We start from the raw sequence: 12,896 nt of genomic DNA, 5'->3' as shown, positions 1-12,896 counted from the left end.
CCAGGCTGGAGTGCAACGGCACGATCTCAGCTCACTGCAACCTCCACCTTCCGGGTTCAAGCGATTCTCCTGCCTCACCTGTTTTCATGGTTTTTGTTGTTGTTTTGTTTTGTTTTTGGTAGTTTTTGTTTGTTTGTTTTTGAGACAGAGTCTTGCCTTATCACCCAGGCTGGAGTAGAGTGCTATAATCATAGCTCACTGCAACCTCAAACTCCAGGGCTCAAATGATCGTCCTGCCCCAGCCTCTCAAGTAGCTAGGGCTACAGGTGCACATCACCATGCCCAGGTAATCTTTTTTCATTATTTGTAGAAATGGGGTCTTGCTATATTGCCCAGGCTGGTCTTGAACTCATAGCCTCAAATGATCCTCCTGCCGCAGCCTCCCAAAGCTCTGGGATTACAGGTGTGAGCCACCACACCCAGGCTCGTTTCTTATCTTGTCACCTGGATTTTAAGTATCTTGTGGGAGGAAGGTAATTATAATGCTTTTGTTTGCCCTTGGTAGCATTTCACAGATATTGGGACATAGGAGGTGACTTATTTGTTGTTTTTTTTTTTTTTTGAGACGGAGTCTCGCTCTGTCGCCCAGGCTGGAGTGCAGTGGCCGGATCTCAGCTCACTGCAAGCTCTGCCTCCCGGGTTTACGCCATTCTCCTGCCTCAGTCTCCCGAGTAGCTGGGACTACAGGCGCCCGCCACCTCGCCCGGCTAGTTTTTTTGTATTTTTTAGTAGAGACGGGGTTTCACTGTGTTAGCCAGGATGGTCTCGATCTCCTGACCTTGTGATCCGCCCGTCTCGGCCTCCCAAAGTGCTGGGATTACAGGCTTGAGCCACCGCGCCCGGCCTAGGTGACTTATTTCTTAATTGATTGTTTTTTTAACCTAAAATTTTCTCTCAGTTTCTGTCACCTTTCCCCCGTCACCAGGCCTTTGCCTCAGATTTCCCAGATGTAGTAGAAGCATAGTTACATGGACCTAAAATAATGATTCAATAAACTGAATAATCAAATTTAGTTGCAGTTTACAAACATGCTTATTTGCAAAATGTAACACTTTTTTCTTCTTTAGCAATGTCTCGTGTTTTAACTTAACTTGAGCTACCACATATCTAATGGAAATCAGTAAGAATTATTGATCTTGGGACCAGAGACCAAGGTTCTAAATATAGCTAGCTATATAAGCCTGAGCAAGACTCTTAATTCTGTACCTACTTTTCTTACCTGTTAAATACACCTACCATTTCTAGGGTATCTCTTATGTGCTAGGCATCTTCTGTGTCCTCACAGTGACTCTGTAGTTTAGGTGGGTAAGGTAGGTGCATATCACTACTCTTTTATAAAAAGAGAAAACTGAGACTGATAAAGGTCAAGCACCTGACATTACACTGTGATAGTGGCAAAACTTGTGCTTAAATCCAGGTTTCTCTGGTTCCATTGCTTGTGTTCATTCCACAAACAAAGAGGAATTAGATGACATCCAAAATCACTCTATGGCTTCCTGCTTTTAATGTTTTTTGCTGATTCAGTAGCTATACCTTTTTTTTTAGTCTTCAACTCTCTTCTCAAAATTTTTTATTATGACTAATCACTAATTTGGGAAATTAATCCCAGAATTTTAAACAGTTCTTGAAATGAGTACAAGATTAATATATTACACCTTTGGAAAATTATTCTCAAGTCAGGCAAATATATTTGAAAATCACAAACAGCAGCAATAAATATGGATTTGTGTAAAGAAAACAGAAGAGTGAATAGGGTTTAGGCCTTATATTGAGGGAAATTTGATTTTATTCTTTCTCCATGTTAAATTCTTTCCTGGCTCATATTTGTGATTTCATTTTTCTTGAAGTCACACTTACTTTACTTTTTTTCCATGATATCTGTCTTACTTTACTGAAAGTATTACTATAAGAAATTCACAACGAAATTTTGAGAGGAAACTTACGAATTCCAAATGCTTATTGGTAGTTTATTTTGGATTTTAAGTATGAAAGATTCATTGCTTTCTGGATAAATCAGTAAACTCCACGGTGACTTGCTAACTTTGTTGTCAAATTATTGCACTGATGCTGGGTGTCTATGAAAAAGTAGAGGATGTTGACTTAGTATTAGTCTGACAGCTGTGTAACAATATAAATTTTAGAGGAACAAATAAAACCCCCATATTATTCTGTGGCTGGCATAAATAGAACTCTTAACTTGCATTATTGGGTACAAATTCTGTATGTATGTATATTTATATATTTGTAGATACATTTGTGCACGTGTCCATCAGATGACTAATGTGACCTGATCTGAAGGAATGAAAAAACTTTCACTGTTTGAACTAATACTGCAGTTGATTTGTGTCAAATCATCAGAGGCTGCATCTTTGTTAGGAGAGTTTTAAATAGCTTACACTTCAAGATTTAAAACTTCTGGCCAGGCACAGTGGCGTACCCCTGTAATCCCAGCACCTTGGGAGGCTGAGGCGGGCGGATTATTTGAAGCCAGGAGTTCAAGACTAGCCTGGCCAACATGGTGAAACCCCATCTCTACTAAAAATAGAAAAATTAGTGGGGCATGGTGGCGCACAACTGTAATCCCAGCTACTCGGGAGGGTGAGTCAGAATCTCTTGAACCCAGGAAGTGGAGGTTGCGATGAGCCGAGATTGCGCCACTGCAGTCTAGCCTGGGCAACCGAGTAAGACTCTGTCTTAAAAAAAAAAAGTACTACTTCTGTAATCATACTTATATTAAAATTTATTTAAAAGCAGTCAGCTGTAATATTTTGATTTGCAGCTTGATTTACAGAGGTTGGGATTATATATATTACTGTAAACATCCCCTTCCCCCCAAAAAATAAGTTTAAGTAAGATTATCTATTACAATGTTTAGTGTTTGGGATTGTTTTCTAAGGCACTAGTGTCATAGTATTTGTTTACTTAGATGGTAGTTTTGAACTAAAGCTGGCTTATCTTGTTTTATTTTACATGTTCTCAAAAATTTTTCAGAACTAGTTTCAGTATGAGTTCTAACAGTCAGATGTTTGTGTATATTACATTACACTATGCTCTTGTGTTAATTGACTATATTTCCAATGGAGTAAGAACAAAGTCTTAATTACTGTATATAATATTCTGTGCCCAACACAAAATAGGTGCTAAACAAATGCTTACTGAATGAATAAATGTGGAAAATTGCTTATTGGTCAATACTGCCACCTATTTGTGTTATTGAAAATGTAAATGCTGGGCATATATACTATTTCAGTTGATATCTGTATAGAACAGGTTTATTAGTTTGCCAGTTTTAATAAGCAAACCTTTTAATAAGCACTCACATCCCAGAAAGTTAATGACAGTGAGTTAGTGAAATTTCAAAAAGTATTTCAGTCTCAACATGGTTGGCATTCCTTTCATTGATGTTGAAATTTTGAACTGTCTGTAATTTTGAACTGTCTGTAATCTAAATTCTGTGCTTAGGGCAAGACAGCTAACTGTGGTGGTTTCCTAGTCCTTTCCAGAGTACAGAGTGTTGTCATGATAATAATAAAATCACTGACATAGGAATATAAACACATTCTCCTGCTGTTATAAAATGGAAGTGTATTTTTAAATGTTCGCAAGGTAATGAAAAGAACTAATAGTATTCATAGTATTTTCCACTAATTATAAACTTTTTAGTTGAGTTAAGCTTTTTAATATTGATTGTAATGTATGTTTATTCTTTAGAAAAATAATGCTGTGGTTTCTGATATTTGCTTGTATGGCCAATTCAAAAATATTAATTATTTGTTTTGTGACATTTTCTGGATGCCCTAGAAATAAAATTGAATAAGATGTGAATATTTAGGGAGGAGATAGGGGAGAAAGATGTATAAAAATAATGACAGTGAACTATGATAACTGCGTTAATAGAAGAACTATATATAAGATGGAAATAATGAACTCTTGAGAGTCAAGGTGAGGTAAAGTACTCTATTAACTACTTCATCCTTTATGTTGACATTATGTACAAAGATAAGTATTTCTCTGAAGATAAATGATTCACTTAAGACCATTTGTTTATATTTTTCTCACTGTATGTACATTATTTTTTGTTTCTGCTCACAACCACAACTGGCCCTTCTAAAAACTTAAGTCATCCCAATTATTTGCTCAGAGAGAGCCATTTCTCTAGTAGGAGCTCACAGGTTAATGGTTCTATGGCATCATTCCCCAGAGGCAAAGACATCATCATATATTTGTGCTGGTTTTTTTCCTCGTTACTGCTGACTTCTATGCTAGCACACTAGTTCCACTTCTACACCTAGCACAGTGGAGTTGTGATGAGATGAGCATTGGGTCTGAGTTAGCAGATGGATTTTATTCCAGGACCTTATTCTTGGTCATTCCCTTTGCTAATGGAATTTCAATAATGCTTCTAGGTTGTCAGTCAACACAAGAATTAATTTTTTGTAGAATGGGAGAAATGATTGCCTAGCTGAAATTACATGAAAATTTACTTTATTGTAATGAAAATATATTTAATATAGTGAAATAGTAATTCTAAAAATACAGATGACAAACAAGCATTTTCTTAGCTGTTTGGTTGACTAACTTAGCTATTTGGTTTCTTAGTTATTTGGTTGGCCTTCTTCCCAGTGAACTTACTACTTAATATTTTAGTATAAGGCATGAAATACTTAAAAGAAACTTATTTAACAGAGATAATAGACTGATCTAAAGTTTAAAATGTTTATTGTCACAGAGATAAGATAAATACACAAACCAACAAAGATTTTTAAATATTATATTACTAAAAACTTAAATGTGAATAAAGTTTCAAACTATATTTTAGCCAAGAGTGGTGTAAATAGAAATGTGAGAATGATTTTATTTGCTTTGTTCATATATAGACTATGATGACAGTAATACAATAGATCACAGTTTTCCTTGATAGTACGTCAGAGAATGTTGAAAGTCATTTTTATTCTGTTAATTTGAAATTCAGTTAGAGGCTCAGTTGACTAGCTTTGTTTGACAAGTTCTTCACAGTTCAAATTAACATCATAAGATATTAGGGAGAATTGTTTAAATACTTGGGAAGACAAGGTCTTCATTAGTACTTATAAACATATGCATTTCTCACTTAAAGGATAAACAAATTAATAAAAATCTTTCCCAAGTGGGAACCATGGTAGATGGAGGATATGTGGTAGTAGAAAGACTTCTCAGTGTAGACTTTTTTGTATATCATTTCGATGTTTGAAGCATACAAACCTGGTAATAAAACATGAATCTACAGGACAGTACCCCCATATAAACAATATTTGTGGGGAACAGGTTTTCCTGTAACTCACAGCCCTAAGTAGGAGACATATAATCATGGGAGCATGTCCTTTGAATATACAAAGTTAAGAGGTATTTCTTTAGGTTTTGAGACAGTATCCCCTACTTCATTAAAGTTGGTCTCTTCTTAACTGAGTAGACTTAACTTGAAAAAGTTAGTTCAACTAGAAATAGGACATGATTTCAGTTGAAGCCAAAGTATATACTGTTATAGCACTAGTATTACACCTGTCTTATGAAAAGCTTGTTACCGCTGACAAATTCTGAATGAAATTTCAGGTGTTCTGATAGTCCAGAACATTGAGGAAAATCACCTTTTTTCCCCCTTTCCTAAATCTTGAGTCCTCAGAACTTCTAACAAAAGGGTTTATGGGTCCATTCCTAACAATTAGATTTTTTGTTTTTTTTGCTTCCCTTCGAAGTAAGATTATTTAGATAACTAACTTCTACTGAGTACATATACATATTGTTCCTGAGGGTAAGAATTAGTTTAAGAGCCAGGTAGGAGATTTTTTTAAAAAAGATAAGTAGACAGTAGAATATAATTTCTAGAAGACTCAAGATGTACATCTTCATAAAATTTTACATTATCTTATTTTCATTTATGTTTTAAAGTAAAAGATGTTGCATTGACATAATGTCTTAGTTATAAAGGTAAACATTTTTGTTTTTAAAATTATGATACTACTTTATGCAGTATTTAGAACCATTTTACTAAAGAATGCCATTTACCACCATAGCAGAGAGTATTAAAATATTAGTAAGTCCAAATCGTTGTTTTGTTTTTCTGGAGAAACTTGCATCGAATAGTGGTAACTATAGGCACACAATTTACTTGTAATAAAGAACACTAATGGGAAGGATAGGAGTAAATTAACTAGACCCTTAATAATGGGCTTTTCTAGTTCAAGGAATCTTATAATTGTCCCTGAAGCTAGTTGTGAAGGAAGTTGCAAGATGAAATATCTAGATTTATGTAGTAGTCATTCCAGGAAAAATGTTGCCTTCTGGCAAACTGTGGCACCTTTATTATGTAAAATGCCTTTTTAATGATAAGCAATATAGATTGTCAAAATAATTTTGGGGACAGAAGTCCAGTGCCTCCTGTTTACTCCAGATTAAATTAGCAAATAAAAGTAAGCCTCTCCAGCGAGCCCAGTGTTTGCTCTTTTGGGGAGAAAATAACCTTTCGGCCAAACTTTACACACTTAGGTAGTACTAGTTTGTTAATCTTAAAAAGACATTCTCATGTTTAGTAAAAATTGATGAAGCGTGTGGCCATTTTCCTGAAAATTACTATGTTTTAAAGGATTGAATTGGAAAAGCATAGAGGATGTTTTTATTAAATCAATACCAAAATATGCAGGTTGAAATATAAGTTAGATTACATAATTTCTGCAAATGCTGTTGGCTCCAAACCAGTTTACTTTATTGTCAGTCAACCCCAAAGAATTATTAATTTCTCTCTTTGGGATTGCCTGTTTTGTACCATCGAAGCTACTTGAAAAATCTGATTAGTCTGTGCCAGGACTACGGTAGGATGACAGTTAGTGAAAATAGCATGCTTTGCCTCTGTTGAGGGGGACCATATGAAAATATATCCTATTTTCACAATGTTTCTGAAAAGATTTATTTGTGGAAATGTTCCTTGCTATTTAAAACTCTTCAAAAATGCAGGTTTTACAAAATACAAAAATAACCTCCTGAAAGTTTGAAAGGGGAGAGGGGGCTGTCGTGTGGGGCGGTCTCATTTGCTGCCCACATCCTCCCTCTGTTCAGTGCGTTGTGTGCTTACGGGTTCCCTGGAGCGGATCACCATATAATTGATGTGCAGTCTGCATTGCTGAATCCTGGACTGCACCATTCTGTGTTCAAGGGAAGATGTAATCTGATCCCTCTGCTGCTGAGGGAGGAATCTGTTCAGTCAAGGCTTTGACAGGGCATAGTCTCCTCCAATAATCTTCTCCGTTCTCTCTCATTATTCCCTCGAGTTCTTCTCAGTCAAGCTGCATGTATGTATGTGTGTCCCGAGAAGCGGTTTGATACTGAGCTGCATTTGCCTTTACTGTGGAGTTTTGTTGCCGGTTCTGCTCCCTAATCTTCCTTTTCTGACGTGCCTGAGCATGTCCACATTAGAATCTGTGACATACCTACCTGAAAAAGGTTTATATTGTCAGAGACTGCCAAGCAGCCGGACACACGGGGGCACAGAATCACTGAAGGGGAAAAATACAGAAAATATGGGTTTCTACGGCACATTAAAAATGATTTTTTACAAAGTAAGTAATCTGTTTTCTTCCTATGCTGTGTGATTGTGTGTGTATGCCTGCCTGAGAAGGAAAATCTGTATCATCAGAGATGGCTGCAGTATCCTCTAATTTTGGTGGGTGGCTGGATGTCTGGTATTCTGTTTTATATCATGAATGTAAGCAAATAATGGAAAAACTGTGAGCTGGAAAAAGCTTTAAGATTAAATGTATATTTTAATCTGAGAATTTTTCACTGAAAATATATTCAGACTTTAGAAATGTGGCTCCGTTAAATGCTGACCTGGAAATACTCTATCCTTAGTTGGCTTTTAGTGAACCTTTTGCCTTCAATTTTTCTATACCTTATATATAGTTTTTCTTTTTTCATTAGTTGACTCTTTAAAAGTATAGAATCATGAGACTATTTGGGATTTATATTTAAAGAGATCATGTTTACTTTCCGTACCCCTCAAAAATTGCAGAATTAATTTTTGGTTCTGAAGTCAGTATTTTCAGTAAACAGAACAGTATTTAAAAGACTTCTATAGTCATACAGAAGGTGCTTTCCTTTATGAAATATTTGTAAAATAAAATCCTTTCTCATTGGTTTCCTTGATACACATTTTGGGCATGTTTATTCATTGAAGGATTTCTAAGATGGAAATAAAGTTTGCTTTTAGTGGCAAATGGTATTTGCACCAATGTTTTTTACAAGGTATCCTGGGAAGTTCTGAAAACCAGTATTACAAACTTAATCAGAATAAATATCGAAGTTTCTCCTAATTATGAAGATAAGAATTTGAGGAAGTTATCAGAAAACTAGATTGTAACGTAGTCTGTACTGACTGACCTTCCTGATGGATTCATTTGCATGTATGTGTATATATGTGTATCTATAAATTAGACACATGGAAACACGTGGCTGCCTATATACTTCAGCTTTTATATTTATGTTTGCTTTTTAATAAAATTATTTGGAGAAAGAAAATAATGGTTTCTGAGAGGAATCACTTTAAAACAATGTAATCAGTACAGAAACTTCTGAAGGGAAGAAACCAGCCAGACCAATTCCATTTCTTTCCAGTAGGTATGTCATGAACTAAGGTATAAATTGTAGATGAGCTTGTTGTACCCTCACCTCTAGCCCCTAGTATCGTAAAATCATCCCAGTATTTTAGAAAACCCTTCGTGATGACAAAAACATGGTCTTTATTATTCCGTGTGGCTCTAAAACATTTTTAGTCTCTTTAGTATTTATATTGTATCATGCTATGTTGTGATGTTCCCATGTAAGGCAAGAGGTAGGAAAATAAGGCTGCTGCAAAGCAAGGATTTTTACCTACTTATAAACATGAGGATAGCTCGCTATCACTCTGGAGTGTTTTTCCTCCTATAACTTGCAGTAATACAGTGATTAGTTAGTGGACACAAATCTTAAAAAGGGGTTGTTGAAATGGAAAAAGTTGAATCTTATTAGATTTTATTTTCTCGTATTAAAATATACATATAGTCATATAAGAATATTTCAATATTGATGTTGACAAGATACAATTCTGAATATATAGTATAGCATGGCATAATGAAACACCTTAAAATGTAGATTTTGGATACACCTTATAGAGAGGCATAACTGATTCTTTTAAAACCTTTCTGTTGTTGCTTTTCAAGTTAGAATATTTTGTCCTGAGTATCTGTCAATAGAGCTATATTCTATATATATATCAATTGATGACTTTTTCCCTCAGCGTTATTATACTGTCTCCAGATTTCTCTTATTATTGATTTACTTTTTAAAACTATCCTTATTGCCCATATTAATTGCTTTATGCTTTATCACTATTCAAGATTATTTATACTGCTCTTTACCCTTTTATAATGGTATGAGTGTTTAAAATTGAGTTTGTTACTTTCATACTTATTTCTGATTTTACAATTTTGAATTTTGTTTATCTTTATTAAAAACATGTTTTTAAAGAAAAATGAAGATTCACGAGGAAGGCACGTTAAATATGATTCTTTTCTGTGGGGATTAACATGAGATTTTTCCCTATGTTGGTTATTAAATTGGAAAACATGAAAGATGTATTATCTCAAGGAATATATATATATATATATATATATAAAAAATACCAGTTTTCAAATCATCACACATTGTTCTTCTGGATAAAATATTAGGGGGAAAAATTCACCTTTCCATTCCATTCAGAGGAAAACAAAGTAGAACAAATAGAAGAAACTATGAAACATTTATTTTATATATATAATTACAGTTGTAGGCATATGAAAAGTTAAGAATTTAAAATATTAACCATGCTGACTCAAGATTTAGACGATTTTTAAAAAACATATCTTGTTTGTTTTACCTTATAGATGAAAAGAAAGTTGGACCATGGTTCTGAGGTCCGCTCTTTTTCTTTGGGAAAGAAACCATGCAAAGTCTCAGAATATACAAGGTAATATTAAATATAATGATTGATTATGTCGTGATTCTCAGTTTTTTAGAGTTTATTCTGAAAGTGTTTTAGTTTATTCTTATAGAATAATAATGTTACTAGTACGGTTGACTGTTTAACACATTTTGAGATTACTAGAAATTGAGAACTATATCATTTTAAATACGAAGAGGAATACCACCTTAGTTTATGTTTTGTTACTACTACATTTGAAGTATGACATAAGCAGAAATTATCTTATGAACAAAAATTTGAAATTACAATTTTTAAGGAATTCTAAAAAGTAAACCATAAAATATGAATATGAGCCCCTGTGTCTTGTTACTATAGCAACAGCTGTTCTAGGGTAGACATTTATGTATGGAAATTTGAAGATACGTTTATTAGCAGTGAAATAAAACAATTACTAACTAAATCTTATTTCATGAAATTAATATGTTAGAAATTTTCTTTTATGGGCTTGGTAGGTCTTAAGTTTTTAACACATACATTTCCATACCAGTAGAATAGTTTCCATAACAACTAAATATAATTGTAATCTTTTTCTATTTCAGTCTCCATCATTTTTGAATTTTACATCAGTATAAAACTTTTCCCACTCTCACACTAATTAGGCTAACTTAAGCACAATGTCTGTTGCCCAGCCAATTAAAAGTGGCTTTGAATGTCATTTGGAATGTCGCATTTTAAAATTTAAATGACAGAAGTATCTTAGAGCTTTTTTTGGTCTTTAAAACAGAATTTTTAGTATAATTGCCAGTTTTTAAAATAAGTGATTGAAACTTAACAGTAGAAACCACAAGAACTTTATGGTTATGACGTTTCTTCCTTTCTCTCAAAATATTTCGATTTAGTTATTTTTGTTCTATAAGATGCAATACAATTAACATTGCTCAGATGCAATTTTTGTTGAACATTGTTACAGATTGTGTCTCTTACAGAAAAATAGCTTGTTTTTATTTCAGCTGTAAAAATATTTCTTTCAAATGCTCTTTTATGAAATTTGAAAATCATAATAATTGGAATAGTCTTACATTCAAAAAGTGAAGAGATAATACAGAAGAGAAAAATGAAGCTATCTCTTATTCAGGAGCTGCTTTTCTGTGTGATTTTTTTTATGTTAACTGTCCCCCTTCCTGTTAGTCTTTGCCTTTTGACAGTTTTACTGTGTTTTGGCACTTCCACCAGAGGGTGTGGAGGGATAGAGAGACAAGTGAAACTATTCACTTCATTTTGCTTTTCCCTTCTAGTCATGATAAAGTATTTCTTGGATGAGAAATTTGCATTTAATGTTAAACTGTTAATGCTATTTTTTAAATGTATCAGTCTTCGATTAATATGGCTGATACAAGGACAAAGGTATTACATTGTTCACTTGTTTTTAAGGCGACTTAGAATAAATGAGTGCTGAATATTTATTACGGAGCACATTTTAGTAAAATTTGTTTTTTGTTGCTCACTTTTTATATTGACAAAGCAACTGAAAAGGCACAGGTTTTATTTTTAGCCTGTTAATACATAATTTTATTAAAGCAAAATTAGACCAAACAGCATATTTATTTCCATGTTTTTTTGGAGACTCTTGGTTAGGAAGATATATATTTGATATTTTGTCATATTTTTGACATTTGCTAATAAGATAAAACTGTGATTTTTCCATCAAAAATTTGTTATAAACACATCCTATTTTGGAGAAAAAGAAAATAGAACTTACCTTTAAATTTGAAAGATAGATTTAATTGTTGAATGTTAAAGATTGTCTTCGATTTATACTATTAGAGGATTTAAAGGGGGTAGGTAAGAAGACTTTTCTGTAAAATCTGGTGATTGAGATACATTTTTTAACAAAATAATGCTGGATAGAAAAAAAGCTGGAGGAGTTGTTTCATTAGTAATTTATCAGAGTTTGATTGTTAACTGTTATGATGCAATTTGTAAGTGTTCTTTGAATTTAAAATAATCAACATAGCTCAATGAATTGAGTGAGAATTTCTTTTCAAATATAATTTCGTTAAAACAGACCTTCCTGCTGCTTTTTTTCCAAGGTCCTTAAAATGGATACCCAATAATTACCTTGAGTTTAGTTTAATTACATGCAGAAATTAGAAAGGAAACTTTAATACATTCATAATATAGTTATATATCTGTATTCTTTCTGCTGTTAATTGATCATTTTTAGGGTAGTTAGACAATTTTAGAGAGATCATCTAGTCATCCTCATTTTACTGGTGGCAGAATTGAATTTCAAGTTTGTTTGAGACTGTTAAATCTCAAAATTTAAATTACTGTATAAAAATGTTTAGATGATCTTATTTAGTTTTGTATATAAGTTCTTAATACCTGTTTTGAATAAATGTATTTCTAATCAAGACTGAGTTCTGTCAACTATTCAGACCAAGCTTTATAAATAGCAATAAAAAAATTGGAAATATTATAGGCATCTGGGGCAAACTTAAGGAATAATGTGATTCTTGAAATTCAAAACATTTGAACATAGTATTTCTATGTATGAGTTTTTTAAAGCATTAATAAAGTATCACAACCCTTTGTATAAAGAAAATTTAAACTTTTATTTATGTCACTGAAGACCAGTCATAGAAGAAGTGGGACTTGTATGTTCTAAGGAAATATTTTCACATTATTTGTATATATTAACAACTTGCAGTTTTGTCATGGAGATTCTGTTATTTGGTTGCAATTAGCATTTCTGCGATAATAGCAGGTGTTACGTAGGAGGGAGGAAACTTACTGTAAGAACCGCAAATAGGTTTTGTTTACCTGTGATCTCTGGGAAGAAATGTAATTAACTGAATTGATGATTGAAATATGCCAGATCATCATTCTTTGTACTAGAATCTATTATTAATAAGCATCTATTTTTGCT

At 33.3% G+C, this 12,896-nt stretch overlaps 1 protein-coding gene across 10 annotated transcripts in view; it reads left to right on the top strand.

Annotated features, from left to right (window-relative positions):
* FBXW7 (F-box and WD repeat domain containing 7) overlaps positions 1–12,896 on the top strand; it is a 210,790-nt gene that overhangs the window by 172,637 nt on the left and 25,257 nt on the right. For 9 of the 10 annotated variants that reach the window (NM_001257948.2, XM_015139318.3, XM_078001492.1 and 6 more), the window contains 1 exon segment: positions 9,930–10,012. In NM_001257948.2, coding sequence (NP_001244877.1) covers positions 9,930–10,012 — 83 coding nt within the window. 10 annotated transcript variants of the gene reach the window in all.

This window comes from Macaca mulatta, chromosome 5, assembly GCF_049350105.2.
Source record: "Macaca mulatta isolate MMU2019108-1 chromosome 5, T2T-MMU8v2.0, whole genome shotgun sequence".
Taxonomy (NCBI): Eukaryota; Metazoa; Chordata; class Mammalia; order Primates; family Cercopithecidae; genus Macaca; species Macaca mulatta.
Note: the sequence above shows the minus strand (reverse complement) of the source record. Positions and strands in the feature narration are given on the sequence as shown.